The 19,419-nt window shown below is 42.9% G+C and overlaps 1 protein-coding gene across 1 annotated transcript in view; it reads left to right on the top strand.

Moving 5' to 3' along the window:
- Positions 1-10,394, top strand: part of Syndig1 (synapse differentiation inducing 1) — a 162,823-nt gene extending 152,429 nt beyond the window's left edge. The window contains exon 7 of the mRNA XM_013027065.1: positions 10,236-10,394. Coding sequence (XP_012882519.1) covers positions 10,236-10,394 — 159 coding nt within the window. The remainder of the gene's footprint in view (positions 1-10,235) is intronic.
- The last annotated feature ends 9,025 nt before the right edge of the window (positions 10,395-19,419 follow it).

The raw sequence follows: 19,419 nt of genomic DNA, 5'->3' as shown, positions 1-19,419 counted from the left end.
GTGCCACTTGAACTATGACTCCAGTTCTTTTCTTTTTTTAGTTTGTTTTTCAGGAAGGGCTTTACACTTTTCCCAGGCCAACGTCAGACTACTATCTTCCTACCTCCACTTCTTTAGTAAATAGGAATACAGGCATTCCTCACCATACCCAGCTCTAGAATTGTTTTGACATGTAACAGAGTAAATTTATTCAGTCACACAAAATAGGAGATTAGAAGACAATGAGCATTTCTAGGCAAAGGCTCCACAGCTGGGGCAGCCAAATAGAAGATGAGTCACTGGAAGAAGGTGACTATCACTACATTGATTCCTTGACCAGCTTAGCACCTGTCCTTCTGGTCCCAGGAACTCACTGTAACCAGAAGCCCCACAGCACAAGGGACATTTCAAGTCTTTCTTGGATTTCTTAGAACAGCAAGCACCAAGCCTGGTGTGCTATCATACAAGATACAGACATACTGCAGAACTCAGAAGGTGTAAGTGACACCATGTTGGGCTCTCCAGAGCAGCCCAGTCACCAGCTATCCATAACATGTCCTCAGTTAATGCTATTTGAAGTAGAAGAATCTGGTCTGAATCCCCAACTGATCTAACCTGAATTTCTGACCCAAAACTAATGAACTATAACAAAATGGTTCTGGTTCATACAACTAAGTCATTTGTTACAGTAGTTAACCTCTCCCTACAGGGAAGTTCAATGAAAAGTGAAGCTTGGTAAGGTAACTCAGTCCTCAGACTGTATCCTGGAAACAGGTGATTGATGAGGAAACCAGGCAGAGTCTAATGAATGAATGGGAAAGAACTTGTCTTTGGGGAGGGGAAGGGAAATAACATAATGCTGAAACAAGGATACAGGTTGACCCATTGTAACAATGAGATGTACAAGACACTATGTTGAAAATGAACTTTATAACTTTGAGGAGTGGGGGGCAGGGAGGAGTTGGGGAGGTGTGGAGGGAAGAGATGGTAGGGAAAAAACAAAGGAGGGGGTAACAATGCTCAACAGTAAATGTACTTACTCAGTAAATTTCCTTACTCATGTAATTGTAACCCCTCTATACAGTATCTTTACAATAAAAAGTTTTTAAAGGAATAAAGAAAAAAAAGAACTAATGACTGGGGACTTCTCCCTTCAAGCAAAATGAATAGTGAGATCCCTGGTTGTTGTATACAGTTAACTTCTGCTGCCTAGAACCCTCTTACACTTTGTTTTCAGTTACTGTGTTCGCAGAGGACCATTCACCGAAAGTATTCATTAAGGACTGTTCACAGAGTTCCTTCATAGTGCTAGTTCCCCCTGTTTCCTTCTAGCTGTGGCCCCTCCCATCACCACAGTAACCTACAGAAGAGAAAAAGGTTTTACTACATTATGCCCTAAGACCAGGTCCAGCCCTCAGCTCCTCTTTGTTAGTCCTAATTCCAATAAAGTTACCCTTTTCTTCTATTTTTTTCTTTATTTGCTGGCTGTGGGGCTTGAACTCTGGGCCTGAGCACTGTCCCTCAGCTCTTCAGCTCAAGGCAAGCTCTCTACCACTTAAGCCATAACACCACTTCATACCCCTTTCTTTAGTAGTCTAAAGTGACATTTATCAGTTAGATTATAGAGATAAGGAAAATAATGGAAACATCACAAAGCAATGCTTTGGACACAGAGCAGATGATGTCAACACCACATCCTCATATCTTAATGCTCAAAGTTCTTATTGCATAGACCTGTGACTCTGCTGGAAAGCTATCTGTGCTCACAGCAGAGTACTTGCCATGGGAAGGGAAGACAAAGAATATGGGAAATTTAGCTTATAGAAGTAGCTGGCATACTCAATAGGAAATGTACTCATTACCTTAATCATGTAACTGTAACCCCTTTGTACAGTATCTTTACAATAAAATATATATTAAAAAACTAAAGTAAAAAGTTTAAAAAGTTAAAAATAAAAAAGAAGTAGCTAGCCAGCAGTGATGGAAGAATTGTGGCTATTTACCAGGTTCCTGGCTCATTGAGGAAAACACTTTGTAACACTTCTCCAGTCTATAGTGTGACCAATACACCTGTCCTTGCCCATTAACCTGTCTTGCACTGGCTCCTTTGCTTCCCTGCATCACTCCCCCATTCCCACCTTACTACCTTGTGAATGACCTTCCTGGGATTATTTTCAAGTTAGTTGCTTGCCCTGTATCCTTGTCTCAGGATCATTTGAGGAGGGTCCCAGTCTGAGGTGGATTGACATTTAGAATAAAAGGGTAGATCTCCAGTGATGTAGCTAGAACACTTCTATTATCTCAAGTTCTTCCAAAATCTTTATTGAAATTAAAAAGATAAATTGTAAAAATCTAATGGAACAAGAGACTAGACATAGAGCAGCAGTAAACATAGATGACAGAACATTGTAGAAGAAGTGAGCAGATGGAGGAGTGGCAATATATAAAGCAGAACAGCTGAATCTGAAAGCCTTTCATAAAAATACCAGTGAAAAGCAGGCAGTCTGCTCTATCATTGCCACAAAGACACAAAACTGAGAGGCTCCAAACGCTTGACAAGACCCAGAGAAAGCACTGACATAGTGTCAATGTTTTTGGCCCAGTTGGGGAATAAAATACTCCAGTCTTGTCATGCTGCTCTACAGTTTAGCAGCAAACATTTCTTCATCCCAGCCGGAGACAGGTATTTACTCCAAAGAAATTCACTAAGGATGCCTCTAGTCTTGACAACCCATGTCCAACAGTATAGGCAGGGTGGGAGGTAAGATACAAACTCAAAACCTCAAAATGACAAACAAGGAGGCTAAGCCCCTCCACCCTAATGTAGTGCCTTACTCCTTCAGTATCTTATCCAGACAAGTTCGAGGATTTGTTCCTGGGAAAACTGAATAACCCTAGCCTTCTAGGGCTGCCATGTCAAAATAACAGTGACCGATTAGTTTAACCATCAGAAATATATTTACTCACAGTTCTAGAGTCTGGTTCTGACAGTACCAGCAGGTTTGACTTCTGAGGCTCCCTCCTTGACTTTCAGATAGTGCTTTCCTGCTGTAACTACACATGGCACCTCTGTGGTGTGGTGTGTGTATGCGCACGCATGCACACACACGCCCACACACACATGCGTGCTACTATCTTCTTCTTATAAGGACATCAGTCATTTGTATTAAGGATTAATCTAACATTCCCACATTAACAAACATGTCTCCATGTTCAGTCACATTTAAGGAGCTAGAGTTTAGGAATTTTAAAATTCAGAATTTTAGAGCAGCACAGTTACAGCATTATTAACAGTCCCCAAAGAAAAGACCACTATATGCTATTATGCAGAAACTAACAAATGAAAAAGTCAGCATGATACCTGATCAATACTATAGGAAATCTCCTAGTCCCATATGTATATGCAGAGCATCAAATTGGACCTTTGCTTCACTTAAACATTAAGTAACAGTGATTACTTGAAATTTGAGAAAATCTCCAACCTGGGAGGAAAAAATGAGACTTAAACAAATGCAAGAGGATCCAGGGAGATGTTTGCATATAGATTCAATGTAGGAATAGAAAGTATCATCTTTTAAAAAACTCTATTCAATTAATAGTTTTGAGAGATGAGAAGTTAAACCAATTTTCAGAAGTAAAACTAGGACCTTAAACAATTCAGCAGTGAGGAAGCAAAAGGAGACTGTGGAAAACAATGGAACACTCAAAACAAAATCTCATTGACAGGTTAAAGGATTTCCCATAAAATGTGCAAAAAGCAAGAGGTAGATAATTGTACAAGTGAAACACGTGAAGTATTAATACAAAGACTGAACAAAAGGATTTTCTCACCAACATATAAGAACACTAGAGATAAAAGGTGTTTCTCAAAAGCTAGAGATAGGGAGCAGTAAACAGAGTACCATAAGGATGATGATAAACCCTTGAGAGTTTTATGAGAAGTATGATGCGTGATTGTGAGAATTCCAGAGAAACATATGGTTCCTATGTGGAATTCTATACCTAGCCAAACTATCAATTGAGTATGGGAATAGAATCTGGTCATTTATAGACCTACAAAGCCTCAAACACTCATGCACTTGATTTTTAAGGAGTTTGGAGAATATGTGTTGCAGGGACAATTCTTCCTGAAATGAGGCCCAGGATAGAGGAAATAAGAACCATAACATAGAAGGGGAGGACATGGAATTCCTAAGGTAAGATTAGTGAACTGCATGAAGAGGAACCATTTTTGATGGAACAGGGCAGGAAGCACCAGGAAGATGCTCTCCAAAAAACAAAGTTTAATATATTTCTGGTATGTCTGATGGAATTGTGAAAGATTGTATTGACAGAGTTTGGGGGTGTGCATGTGTGTATATTTGTGTGTGTGTGTGTGTGTGTGTGTGTGTGTGTGTCACAGAAAATAATCCATGAAGCAGATGAAGAACTATAGCAATTGAGACTAGAAGAAAAAAATACAATTAACAATAGCAATGAACCCTGAATTATATGCTAAAAAACTGACTCAAAAAAAGGCTTTGGTGACCACTCATAGGAGCATGAGAAAGGGGATGAGGTAAAGCACAGGGAGTTTGTAAGAAACCTATTAGACATAGCAATAGCTGGTCAATAATAACCAGTAATAAGTCCAAACATAAAAATTAAATCATGACATTTTTATAAGGTGTTTTAAGACCCAGAGAGACTTGCTAATTGAGTTCAAAACTTTGACTTTAGAGGAAATCTTCAGAGACAAAGAAATATCCAAGATGGCTTTGCTCATATATTTTATAAAACTCTGTGTGTATTACTTTGATTATAGCAACTATATTAAAAATAAACATAGACATGTACTTTTTAAAAAAAAATTTTGGCCAGTTGTGGGGCCTGGACTCTGGGCCTGGGCGCTGTCCTTCTGGCTCTTCAGCTCAAGGCTGGTGCTCTACCACTTGAGCCACAGTGCCACTTCTGGATTTTTCTGCTTATGTGGTACGAGGAATCAAACCCAGGGCCTTATGCATGCAAGGCAAGCACTCTACCACTGAACCATCTTCCCAGCCCAATAGACATGTACTATATCAGTAATTCCACTCCTAACTGAATAGCCAATATAATTAAGTGTATATGTTCTCAAGGAAAACCACACTAGAATATTCATAGTCCTATCCACTAAAGCCTCAAACTAGAAACCATTGAAATGCATTTGCACAAGTGAGTAGACTATAAAAGGCAATGTATTGTCACAATAAGACACTACACTAGGACATAAATGATGCATCACTTTGCATAATGAGGATGAATCTCACAGGGATGGGGAGGGAGTTTCTGTTGACCTCTGTTGACCTAGCATTCCAAAGCATGGGATGCTGATCTGGGCTGCTGTAGCATTGTGGTTCCTACTGGGAAAAGTGATAGCAAGAGGCATCTGGATTGTAACAAGAGTCTATTCTCTGTGTGAGTGCTGGTTACTTGGTGTCTACACCTTGTCAGGGTTCACAAGGAGATGGACTGTGTACTTTATGAGTGCTACACTTGATATAAAACTTCATGCATATACACATACACAGAGCCCCTGACTTACAGTAATTCAACGTAATAATTTATCAATTTACAGTGATGGCAAAATATTTACCTTTAGTAGAAAACATATTTCAAATTTTGAATTTGCATCTTTTTCTAGACTCGTGAAAAGAGGTGCCGACCTTTCTAGATTGGATAAGTGATAGTGAAGAACCCTAGTTCCCAGTCAGCCACACTGACACAATCCATAGCAGTGTGCTGTGCTGCTATTCGGCAGGTTAGGTTTATTCAGAGCATTTTCCACTTGTGAATGCATTTTCCCTTTGTATTTTAAATCCCTATTGAAAGGCAAAGCACATATGTATGTACATATATGTGTTGGTATACATGTGTATATGTGTGCATACATACATGTATATGCATATGTATGTAATATAAATATGTGTGCATATATACATATATATGATTTGTGTGTGCCTTTCCATTCTGTTTATTCAGATTTTTAGATGGAGTTGCAGTCAGCCTCTTCTCAATACTTTATCATTGCTCAGCAACTGTCAGATGGTAATAAATAATGGAAATAACCTTTGCAATAATGCAAAGAAATGTAATCTAGCCAGACAGATATTGGTACTAGAAGAAAAGTGGGCATAAAGTATCCTCAGTGCTATCAATTTCCAGAGAAGCAATTCAAGTAGCATTGGTGTCTTGCAGAGGCCTGTTGTAAATCTCAACAAGAAGGTGACCAGCAATGGCATCTCCACAAAGGTCGTTATGTTGTTCCTGACCTAGCTCCTCTCCATGAAGAGAGAGAGAATGTTGGTGGATGAGGTGGAATGTGGATGCATTCCCCTAAGGATAGTGATTGTAACTAAAGCAGAACAGCAAAGCTGTTCTGTAAAAATCATGACTTTTCCCCCCAAAACCTCAAATACTGAGTTAGTTTTCCAGACAAAGATTAACAACATCAGCCACAGCTTGTCAGAAACTCAATCTAGAACTACTGGAAATGTTAACCCAAAAATCACTGGCCAATTAAGAAACAGGAGCTCTGGCACTTTGGGCAGGGGACTAGAATTTGGCAAAGAGGACCAAGACCTATAGTCATGCCCATCATTGCGTTGTTATGGTATAGAAGCCACCTAAGGTTGGCTCAGATTTGATTCTGCTCTGGCAAAGGAGGCCCCAAGTAAACATCTCATGTGTACTTCTGGTTTAATGATCAACCTTCTAGGAGCTTTTTGAACAAGTTTTCCAAGGGGTTCCTTGTTTGGTCTGCCCAGAAGCATACTTAAGCTACAGTGAGGAGAGGTGGTCCATCTGGGAGGTGGCTCTGGGTATGACTGGAGACAAGCAAGGCCATGACACAGCAGCAGGAAAGGGCCAGCCTGGACAACCTGGGCCGGTGAGCCTTGAGGCTGTGAAGAGAGACCCTAAGGAGTTGGAGAAAAATGCTAAGGATTAATGCTACCAAGGACTAAAGTCCCCCCAACCCAGGCATCAGAGGACACTTAGGTTCCCTACAACTCAGCCCCAAGTCAGTTCTGCTTACCAGGGCTCCCAAATCCCTACACAGAAATTGAGAGACACCACGAGTGATTATTCCTATTTTCATCGACAAAGTATGGGAATTGCGTGTTTTTCAATAATGTATGAACACACACACACACACACACATACACACATGCACACACATACACACACTCCTGCATAAAGTGATCCAGAGGCTTCCAGGCTAGGTGCCTGGTGATAAAGAGCCAGCAAATCAGACTGCCAAGGGGAACTGTATGTAAGCCTCAGAGAAGCTGCTGCAAGCCAGTGTTCAACTCACAGATATAAATCGTGTTGTCATGTCATGCCTACAGGGTAATCTGTAGTTAGATTTCTTGGGGATGCTTATTGAGCATTCACTTATGCCACAGAGTTTCATGTGGAAGCCTGGGTGGAGAGAAGCCTAAGCTCCCAGTTTGGATGGATAAGCATATAACATCTACTCATACCTGAGATCCTTATCCCTAGGAAGTGCCAGTGTTTCTATTCCTTTGTTTTCCCCTCCACTAACACAGTAAGAAACTGGGATCAAGGACTGTTTGCAGAATTTACTGTGCTATCTTCTCGTAACAATACATTTCCACTCAGTTTCACCTTGAATGTGTGCAGTTCACAAACTCGGAGAGCCAGGTTAAGAACCTCTGCCCTCATGCCTAGTAAGAAAACACACTGAGTCTGAATCTATAGTCCACAAGTGGCTGGGATGGAATCTTCCTTCCCATTTGCACCATCCTCCCAAAGGGATGAGCAAGCTGTAATGTAGGCACAGTCTCTTGCTGTCAAATCATCTTCTTTTATCCATGGCATGCATAACACCTGTGCCTATGGGAGCATAGAACATAGGAACTGTTTCCATGAAATGTGGGCACCAAACATCCTTGCTGAAGAGAAGCCCACGTGTTAACCTTTAACTGCTGATTTTTACTATCCCCATGGCAATTCCTGAATGACACATTTCCTGGATCTTCATATCAGAAGCCTCAGAATTATGCCTAAAAATGCAAACTGATCGGTCCCCCCAGTGTAAACTAGGAGAATGAAAGAATGTGCATGATCAGAGTGAGCATTCTGGCACTATATGTGCCTAGAACCCTCAGTATCAGACTGGAACTTAGCTCAAAAGATGGGCAGGACCCCTCTTCTCCAAACACCCCTAGAAAAAATCAGAAGTGGGGACATTGGAAGTAGCTGATCTTGTAGAGCTTATGTACTAGGTCATTCATCAGTAGCTATTAACTTCCAATCCTCATGCCTGACCCCTGTACTAGCCCAGACCCCAGGGAGACCATAGTTAATGAAGGATTTGTAGACCTGGCTTCAAAAGTCAGCACACATGTTGATGCTGTTGATACAGAGAAGTTGCATTCAGGCGCATTCAGGGTCCTGATCAGCTAAAGGGGCCTCTACTCTCCTTGGAACTGGAGCTTCCTTCCTTTTGCCTGCTTTCCCCCAGCTTTGCCTTCAGAGAGGAGGACTGAGCTAAGGATGGGGATACTGGCAGTAACTACAGTAAAGCCACACTTCTGATGATCAACACTGTTTGGAGTTAATGCCAGGAAGGGCAATTACAGTAAATTATATTATAGGACACTGGGGTGTTTGGGAGTGCTAGTAGATAAAATGAAGCTCAGCTAATTATGAGTTAATTAATTAATTACTGTTGTCCTAGAAGACGTCTCATTTTGCATTCCCTCAACTCTGCTTCATCAAAAAAAAACTCATCCCCAGTGAGCGCTAAAGCACAGTTCCAAGGCAAAAAAAAAAAGGAGTGGAAAGAAACCTAGCCTTCAAGATTTAGAAGTTAGGAACAAGAGAAGGGGGCCGGTGGAAGATGAAAGTCCCTTCTGAACACATCACAGAGTCAGGAGATTGTAGAAGAGGAAAATCTACTTCATGAGATCTCTGAGTCTGATTCGCTATGGTTCATGGCACAGTGTGGGTGTAGAACTTACCTTCCCATGCCTGCTTAAAAATTGCAGAAATATCACACACAGACAACCTATGGAAATTAAGTCCAATAAGAGAATCTGGCTTTCCAGATATACCCCATGAGAGCAAGTTAGAACATTCCCCAAATCCTTCAATCCTGATCTTTGAGGCCCCTCAATTGGCTGGGGGTTAGCCCTCTTCAGCATCACACACAAACTCCTGAGCACCACAGCCTTGGTAGCATCTCATTCTATCTCCCAAGTGAGCTTGTTTGACTTGGATCATCTGTCCATATGGCTAAGTCTGAATCACACAACAGCCCCCACACTAACACAATGCAGGTGCATGTGTGTCACAGCAAGGAGTCTTCCAGCCAGCAGAGTCTAAACAAATAAGTACTTATTCTTCACATAATGAATTCTAGGGTAGGAACTTGCCACTGCCCCCAAGAAGGTAGGAACTGGAAGGGAGGAGTAACGTGTCATGTCAACTGTGAAAGAAAAGGGTTTAGAATGGGCTTAAGAGTCTGCCAAAAAATACCAAACCTGACACACCATCCAACCTCCATGTTCCTATCAACCTTGTGGACTCAAAAATGTGAATCTTATTTACCCTAAACCTTGTTACAAACAGAGTGTTCAAAAGCACAAGGAAGTGATCTTACTTGAAGTTATTTTGCCAGTGAGTGAGTTTTATCAAGTCTAGTCATGGCAGGGTGAGGGAACAGAAAACAGATGGTACTATGGCTCTGTGATGACCTAACACTGAAGACCAGCGTCTTAAGTATTCTGGGATCCCTTTAATAATCTCATATCCTCCTTTCCTCTCGTGGAAATAAAGCTATAATTTCTTTCCCCACACCTGTACTGGGAAGTGGAGATTTAAAAAGATAAGTGTGAGCCCACAGTACAAAGTGTTATTCACATGAAAAACAAATCTATATTTGATAGGAAGGGTGGGCAGAGGGAGGCACTGCAGGGGCACAGCCTCACCCCTACCTGAGAACCCAGATCCCACCTTGATGATACTCCAAGACTTGTTTTCCCAGAATAAAACTTAGTCCTTTCCTGCCTTGCTACATGGGGAACAAATGACAAACACTGACATATTCCTTCTTTGCAGGTTGGAGAACTACCCAGTGATTGTGTGGCGGGGGGAGACGTTTTCTCTAGAATCAGCCAAAGTTAAAGGTTGGGATGGAGCCACAGTCGAATCTTCCACGCTTTGATCCTTCCCACTTACTCACTGTCTCTTTTCCTTCTTTAATTCTGCAGACTAACAAAGCCGTGGCCAAAGGGGACTTCCATCAGGCCAGCACCAGTTCCCGGAGGGCTCTGTTCCTGGCTGTGCTGTCCATCACCATCGGAACTGGCATCTACGTGGGTGTGGCTGTTGCCCTCATCGCCTACCTCTCCAAGAACAACCATCTATGAGCTTCCTGCAGGCAGGCACGGAGGGGAGGAACCCAGGCCAGATCTGTGGGAACAGAGAAGGTAGAGCTGGCCAGGGGTAGATACACCTGTGTGATACTCTATAGTGAAAGCGATTGCAGAACGACTCCACGATGCCCTGGAATTTTCTACCCCTGGATTCCTCTTGTTTTTATCCTTCCATTTCATTTTCACAGCACAGTTAGAGCACCAGGCAGATGGGCACTGCTAATTCTTCCAAATGGGAGTTCCAAAGATCCCAGCCCACGAGGCTGTCTCTGGATGGATTCTGGTGAATTTAATGACAATGCAGCTCTCTCTGCAGCCTGCCAACCTGGAATGCCACTGCATTAGCAATACACAAACAGTAAAATTTTAAAAAGTGTTTATTTTTTATGGAATACGGTGCAATAGGCAGAGGGCAGGGGACATGTCACTCTGCTGTCTGTGGCCCACTTGACTCCTCTTTGTCCCCCGCCTCTATGTGATTTCTCTGCCAGAAGCAAATGGGACTGAGAAGAACATGACAGAACATCTAGAACATCTGCAGATGGGTCCTGCCTGGAGAAGACAAAGCCAGAATAACATGGAATCTGTCCCCAGACCCTGTTCCTTCCCACCATCGCCATGCTGCTACAGCTAGGAATGAATGTCAGACCATGTCCATGCAGCAGCTACCATGGCAACTTGCAGTCTTGGGGTCTCATTGGTGAGATGTAAGACAGGCGATAGCCCCTCCTGTGAAGTCTGGAGGAAGAGCCCAGTGCTTGCTGGGGAACCTGGAAGACACACAAGACACTTCTGAAAAAGCCACCCCTGCAGATGCTCGCCCTGGTCACAAGCAATGTCACTAGTAATCTGAGTAATGAGATGGGCCTTACTCTGTCAATTAAATGAATCGCTATTTTCTTGTCATTTTTTTAAAAGTGCACCTCTTGCTTCATGCTGCTTAAGTTATCAGATGAATGCTTTAAAAAGAAAACTATTCACGGACGTTTTAATACCATTTCATTGCTGTTTTTTGAGTGTTCATTATTTAACAAAATTATCTTTTAGCTTGTTTGCTTGAGACTTTTCTTTCTGACGATTCTCTATGGTTGGGTGTCCTTTGGAAGATTTACTTAATATTTAAATAACCAAAAAGGCAATAGAACTTGACTGCTCAAACAGTCGTAGGGTTATCTCCAAGTAGAGTGCGATTCACACACCCCTGGCTACATAAACATCAACCCTGGATACCACTAATGAAGGCTGTCATTCTGACCCAGTGTTCCGAACAGTGATTCTACCTGTCGTATTCAGAATTTTCCCGAAGCCTAGAATCCTGGAATCTGAGCTCCAAAAACACTGATTAGTTTGGTTAAGATGTGCAGTTTGGTGAATCCAATGTGTGCAGCTAGGGTGAGACCCATTATCCTAGAATAAAGGATTATCAGCCTGATTCTCCCAGACCCCTTTCCATCCCTCTTACCACTCTCCTCTTTAACCTTGATCATTTGCTCCTTTGAAAATCATTAGCACCATCTTCCTGGGTCACATCCAGAATTTGTCTTTAATAGACATCTTCATAGATCTTACCCATAGGAAGAATACATAAAAGGTCAAACACCCCCATATCAGCCAGAGTAACCTGGCAAAGAGAACATGGGGTCCAACCAACCTGCAATTGACATAGTTGTGTGATCTTGGACAAAATTGTCTATGCTTTTCTGAACTTTAAATCTGAGACAGAATAATTGACAAAGCCCATGTCATAGGTTTTCTAGATAATTCCATGGGCCTAAAGTACAATGCCCACCATGGGGTGGATACACAGTGAACAGAGCGGTGGTAGTTACCCTTGGTGTCTTTGCATACCATCTCATAGCCTCTTTGGTGTTTTTATTCCCCATTTCTCAGCTCATTCTCTCCAAGTTTACCTGTCATAAACCACTGTATAATATACTCTCTCTATAACATCCTGAAGTTATCTACTTACATTCAAGGCACACCCAAAGGCATATCTCTTTGGATTTGGTTGAGGAAACAAAATTCATCTTTATATCTTCATCATCTTTTTTTCTTGGGGGGTGGGGTCCAGTCGTGGCGCCTGAACTCTGGGCCTGGGTGCTGTCCTTCCTCTCTTCAGCTCAAGGCTAGCACTCAACCACTTGAGCCACAGCGCCACTTCCGGCTTTTTTCTTTTTGCTTATGTGGTGCTGAGGAATCGAACCCAGGACCTCATGCATGAAAGGCAAGCGTTCTACCACTGAGCCACCTTCCCAGCCCCTCTTCATCATCTTTATATCTTCACCCACCACCTCCATCAGCTCTAAGCCAGATCTCTGTGCGCTCCTGCTAGACCAACTGTCCATTTTATCCTAGTTCTGTCTTTTGAGAGCTACAAAAGTTCTTCAGTGCATAAGAGTCCCACCCTCACTGTACTTTCTCAAGTTTTATAGATTTTTTTCTGAGAGCCAGGCACCAAGACAATTTGCCAAGTTGGTGAGTATGGTCATAGTGTATGTGGGGGTCAAAACAACCAAATGGAGCCATATGGCCTGGCAGCTCGTTTGGTGGGCAGAAACGAGGCATAAACTATTATGTGTCCATTTTAGCCTTGGTGATTGCAGAGAAAGTGTTTGACCTTCAGTGGCTTGTAATCTGAACCTCCCTAAGCTACACTATCATGGTAGTTGTAGACACTGTTGGCTAAGTCTGGCCCTGAATGCTTGTACACATTATCTCATGTAATCTTCCCAAGAGCCACAGAGGGGAGGTGAGAGGGCTGCATTCACAGAAGGGAACGATCGGAGCCACAGACTTAGCCAGCTGTAGTAGAGGACAGAGTCACATCTGTACACACCCTGCCTGGCTCATCACAGGTTACAGAGCCTTTGCTGCCATCTGCTCCCTGCCCCTGTACCAAGGGCAAAATGTCTTTTCCATAGCCGCTTGGCCAGAGCTGCCTTTTCAGAGTCCCTGGCCTGAGTTTCGGTACCTCACTTGTGAAGATTTATGGAGTATCATTAAGGCTCTAGTGGACTTGTTAAAATGCTAGCCCCTTGGACAGGTGCCAGTGGTTCTTGCCTATAATCCTAGCCACAAAGGAGGCTGATATCTGAGTACTATAGTTAAAAAAGTCTGTGAGACTCATATCTCTAATTAAACACCAAAACATGAGAAGTGGAGCTGTGGCTCCAGCCTTGAGCAGAAAAAGTAAGGGATAGCACCTAGGCCCTGAGTTCAAGCCCCAGTAATAGCATATGCAAGCCCCTTATGGGGACATAATTGCCTTTGTTCCTGTACTGCTTGTCATTAGTATTGACAGTTGTTGACCCAGTATGACAACAAGTCATTACGTGTCCACACAGAGCCTGAGCCCAGGCTGACCTCTGGGAATGTGCAGCTGTGCATCACCCATGTAGACCAAGCATCTGCTGTGCTCTCACACATTCACGGTATCAATGAGCCAGAAGTGGTATGAGACTGTGGCTATGATGCCCCATTCCCTTGAAAATGAGCCTTTTGAAAGCTCCTCCCAGAGGTTCAGAATGACTTCAGCTGTCCTCGGGCCAGGGCCCAAGGACTCTTGGTTCCTGTGCTTCTTACCTGAAGATTCAGCTCATCTCTGCAGAGCAATGTTAAACCCACTGGCACATGAGACCTGCAGAGGGCTGGCTCCCTGCCAAACAAGCTTGTAAATTGAGTAACAAATTTGTCAGCCTGCTGGGCACTCCAGGAAAGGGGTCAAAGCTCCATATGGGGTGAGGACTATAAAAGCAGGAACTACTAACCCTGATTTAAGGCATGATGGGGCTCAGGATCACAGGACAGGTGACACTGCAGGGATGGGGGATGGGACACAGCCTTCTGTGGCCTTGGAATAGACTCCAGAACAATAAGGGCAAAGGGCAGCTCCCAGAGAATGGGGACATTTGAGAGTAGAACTCTGTGCAGGTCTATGTGCCTAGAGAGCAATGGAAGGTGATGGGGCAGAATATGGAGCCTGCTAGGAGAAGCTCTGGGCTTTCCAAACACTGAAATATAGGTGGCACCTGCACTGCTTTGGTTGAACACTATACCAAACAAGCTTCTGTTCCAGGAAGAGGATAAAGAGCTAACTCCTCTGGGTTCGGTCAATGCTGCTGCCACCATCGCTGCTGCTGTAATTTATTTTGCTTTGCTATTGAAAACCCATAGGATAGGACAGAGAGGGGGCGGGAGGCTTGCATGTCTTCCCAGCACCTAGGCATGCACCAGGGGAGCAAACACTGAGTCAGTACAAGGTACTCTGCTAGGAATCACATAACTTGTTCTCTGAACTTGTTCTCTGAAGCCCCTGATACCTCCAGGGCACTGTGCTTTACTTTCCACTGAAATCAGAACATTTTGAACTGATTATAATACACATAGATAGAGAGGGACATCGGTAAGTTATTATTGGATTTATGAGCAAGGAACAGAGATGACACAGAATCAGGACTAGCAGCACCACATACACCTCTGAGCCAATACCCTCTATTGTCATAGGGCTTTGCCTCTGACAACTCATGACACCTGAGTCCAACTCATAACTCAGCCAAAATTAACCATGACTTAACTCTATGTTTACCATACACAGAATCCATCTTTAGGGCCCAATTATTTGATTAAACCAACTAAGATGAGTGGGTGGGATAAGATGGATGGTGGTCCTCTTAGTCATGTGAACTAACAGTTTTATTCCCAAATATCCTTTTTTTTTTTTGGTTTGGCTTGGATAGGAAAGTGTTCTTGGTAAGTAGTAGGAATCTGCTAAGATTGTCTTTATACTTGCAAGAGCTGAAATAGTCAAAAGATTCATAAAGGGCTGTAAAATCTCTCCCACTTAGCACAGTTAGGTAAGTCTTCCATTTATTCTCTCAAGAGGCCCTTGTGTAATTAGAAGCAAGGGACAGCTGCCCAGCGATTGTCTTTAAATTAGAAAGATCAGACCCACTTCAGTTTTCTTCCTCTGTCTTTGAGTCTGTGATGAAATTTAAGAAATGGTAATTAAATGAGAGTTTTGAAAATGAAACTCTTCTCATTTTTATTCCCAAATAAAAATCAAGCTGTCCCAGCATCCTAAGTCAATTCTCCATGTGACATTTTAGGGATTTCCAGATAGCCTGTCTGTTAAAAATAACATGTACCTTACATTTAGAGAGTACAATGAAAACCAGTCGAATTCTGCATTTGCAACTGTCACGTACCACACTTGTCAATGTCCCCAGTTTCAGACAAGAAACTATTCGATGAAGTTGTTTTCTTAATGCCACCTGGTAAGGAAGGGCAAGAATCTAGACCTGAATTCAGTCCAGGAGTGTCAAGGCTAATGGCCTTCCAACCATAATCCAGAGGCCGCAGCAGGTATGCCCAGGTGTGGTTCCCTGAAATCTAAGCAACAAGGACATCCAACACAGTGTCCCAACTGTTCTTGCCCAACACAACACAAAAGATGCACAGCAGGGGCTGGGAAGTTGGCTTAGTGGTAGAATGCTTGCCTTGCATGCATGAGGCCCTGGGTTCGATTCCTCAGCACCACATAAGCAAAAAGAAAAAAGCCGGAAGTGGTGCTGTGGCTCCAGTGGTAGAGCGCTAGCCTTGAGCTGAAGAGCTGAGGGACAGCACCCAGGCCCAGAGTTCAGGCCCACGACCAGACCAAAAAAAAAAAAAAAGATGCACAGCAGGAGAGGCCATCAAGTCTTCAAAAATTCTAGCTTATACTCTAACTTCTAGGACACATCTGGTCTCCAAACAGGAAATGGATCTCCTCTAGACCTTCCACTCCAGTCTTTATCCAGCTTTTGGACTCATCTAAGTCCAATTGACAGGGACAGGATGACTGTGGAGGTTAAGGCCAAGAGGTCACAAAGCCAGAGGCTGGATCCACCACATGCATGGGATAGCAAAGTGTCATAGCAAGTGGAATAAGCAAACAAGGGGCAGTTTTATACCCAGGACTTAGAAGACACTGTCATTGCTGGTGAGTAGAGGACCAAGAGTACTCTGCCTACAACATCCTATCACCACAGAGAGCTCAAATGTCAATAGTGTCTTTCATGGTTATTCACAAGCACAATCATGCAAATTTTGAACATGGCCATCTGAATTAAGCACCATCTGGATGGAGTATCCCCTGGCCAGGCAAATCCATCTGAAAAGGGCTTCACTGAAACGCCTTATCATAGTGTAGCTGAAAAGAAAGGGAAGTAAGAGGACATGTAGAAGGAAGGAAACCTCCTCTCTATTCTAGAAGAAGCTTGGGGAGTCAAATGTTTTCAGCTACCCACTCCTATCTCTACCTACCTTAATCCATGTCAGTTCTAGTAAAGTAGGAACAACAGAAATAATTCCACCCCCTAACTACTGGCTCTAATGTATAGAGTTATAAAGAAAGCGTTCATGTCCATCTAAAGAGTGATGATAACCAGAAACCCTGCAACTCAGAAAGGTCTTGGCCTAAATTACAAACTTTTGTAAAGCCCAAGGTTTTGTGTACAATGGAGGATGGGACTTGCCCAAGGTGGCCAGTGCATGGTCAAACAGGGATTCAGATCTCTTCAACGGTGGCCATGTTTCCTTCCTATAGAACTGGCCACATATGTATTGTAAGTGGCCTTGCTGTCCTTTCCAGGTTGCTGGTCCAGATTTTCCCAAAGGACCTCATCAACTTCACCAGAACTCATGGTCAGGAAACTAGATCCACCATGTCAGAGCTGGTTGCAAGAAGTCCCAATGAAGAAGGAAGTATTGAGTTTGAAAATGGAAGCTGGATGAGGTTAAGCAGGATCCACACAATGATTTAGCATTTAATTTATTATGCCTGGGATTTCTCTGTTCTAAGTCCTTCGACATTACTCTGCTGTAGAACCAGAGGTGCAATGTGATGGGGTAGCTCTCACAGCACATCAAAGCAGTTTGCTAAGCATGCCTGAGCATTTATATGAAGTGCAAGGGCTACATCAAGCCCTTGGGAGAAAAAAGACCAGAAGAGACCAGTCTGAGTTAATGCAGAACCTTGTGGGAAGAGAGAACAGGTGTGGAAACTGTGCCTACAGTATTACCATATTCAGAGGTATGCCCATGATTGGGGGCGAGAGGATCAAGACCATAGACAACCCAAGTTCAACGCATGCTTTTAAGTGGAAGGTGCTCCCTCAGACTGGAGAAGCATCCTCAAAGAACAAAAACTCTCCATCTTTTCAGCTTCATCCTGGCCTTTCAGTAGATTCCTTCAGTTCCCTTTCCCCTGATTTCATACAATATGGTGTATCTGCATCATCACTTCTACAGGATAGGAAGGGATGAGTTGGTGACTCTCTCCAAACCTGGGTGGTGGTCTCACTTCCCCAGGGGATTCACTGAGCAGTCATATTATTCTCAGCTGTTCATTCACTTGGCTACTGAGTATCCACCTGTGTTGGATATTGTAATATCATTAATCAGATCTCCTCATTGGTTGGTCCATTGTAATGGATGAAACCAGGTTGGTGGCTGAAGAATCCATTTGGTATCCACCCCTTGAGTGTCAATAATAAATCATTCTCAAGTTAATCACTGCACAACCCTAAAATGAAAATGGCAGGTGAGTATGTAAGTGAGGTATCTGCCAACCATCCAGCTCCGTGTAGGTGTCGTATCTATCAGCATCACAATCCATAAAATAACCTGAACAGCATATTCCAGAGAGAAGAACAAGCCTTAGGGAGGTGAGCAATTTTCCCTAGTCACATGGCTAATAAAAATTATTATATTTCAGTTCCACCTGAATCTAAAGTTGATCATCTTAACACCTATAGATCCAACATATGTGTTATGGTTTAATTCGGTTTTCTTTATGTGATGCTAGTCTTGAAAAGAAATGGAGAAGTGGCCTTCTAGTTCCCCATTGGTGTCAAGCATCAGGTGTCCAGACTCAGGATCTAAGGAGGTCTTGCCTGCCTTGTTCACTTCTCACAGATTTATGATCCTCCTTACTTATTTATATAGAATTGATTGAGTGTGAGAGAATCAAATCCACATCTCACATTAATGGAGGTGGTGGCGGCCCTAGGGAAGGAAGAATGGGCAGCCTTTGTGTCCAGCGTACCATTGCATGATCAGCACTATAGGAGATACCATCACATGCCCCTCCCTCTGAAATCCCACAACGCTTCCAGGTGGGTATTCCAGTTTTGCAAATGGGGAAGGAGAAGTTCAGAGGACCAATACATTGCCTAGTTTGCAGAGCTACTCTTCCAACTGTGGACCAAAGTCAAAGTTCAGGGCTTTGCAGCCCCACTTAGAGGTCCTGTCTCCTCCCCACAGACATCACTGATATGTATCAGTTAAACAGTAAGCATGGGCACCTCACATGTGTCCTTACTTTACCAGAGACAGATGTCAGGGTTCACAGGGGCAAGGTACACTTGGGGAACAGGGTATCAGCAAAGACATGTACAAGGCTGAAACCGTGTGTCTAGGAATGTGAATATATATATATATATATGTCATACACACATTTATATATTTATATAAGTATGTATATATATATGTATATATATATATATATAAGTCTAGCTTACATTAATTAGTCAGCTGAGGTCATTATAACAAAGCACCACAAGATAGAAGTTCAAGAGCAAGGTAATGGTAGGGCTGGTTTTCCTATGACCTCTTGGGCTTATAGTGATCATCTTCTGCATGCGTTACATGTGTGTATCTGTATTCTAATCATCCATTATAATAAGAAGACCGATAATAGTGTACTATGACCACTTTAGTGACCTCATTTAACTTAATCACCTCTGTAAGCATCTTTTCTTCAAATATAGTGACTTCCTGAGATTTGAGGATTAAGACTACAACATATGTGTTTTGGGGTGAGGAGATACCACTTGGCCCATAACACCACCAAAGCTGGTGCATCTGCTGCCCTGTGATATCCCACCCCCTCACACAGATACTCTGCCTATAAGTGCCCATCCTCAGCACCATTCCCAGGAACAATGCCCTGCTATGCGTTCACCTGTCTGCCTTCATCAGT

The sequence above is a fragment of the Dipodomys ordii genome, unplaced genomic scaffold (assembly GCF_000151885.1).
Source record: "Dipodomys ordii isolate 6190 unplaced genomic scaffold, Dord_2.0 Scaffold99, whole genome shotgun sequence".
NCBI classification, from domain to species: domain Eukaryota; kingdom Metazoa; phylum Chordata; class Mammalia; order Rodentia; family Heteromyidae; genus Dipodomys; species Dipodomys ordii.
The sequence above is the reverse complement of the archived record's forward strand: the minus strand, read 5'-3'. Positions and strand labels throughout refer to the sequence as shown.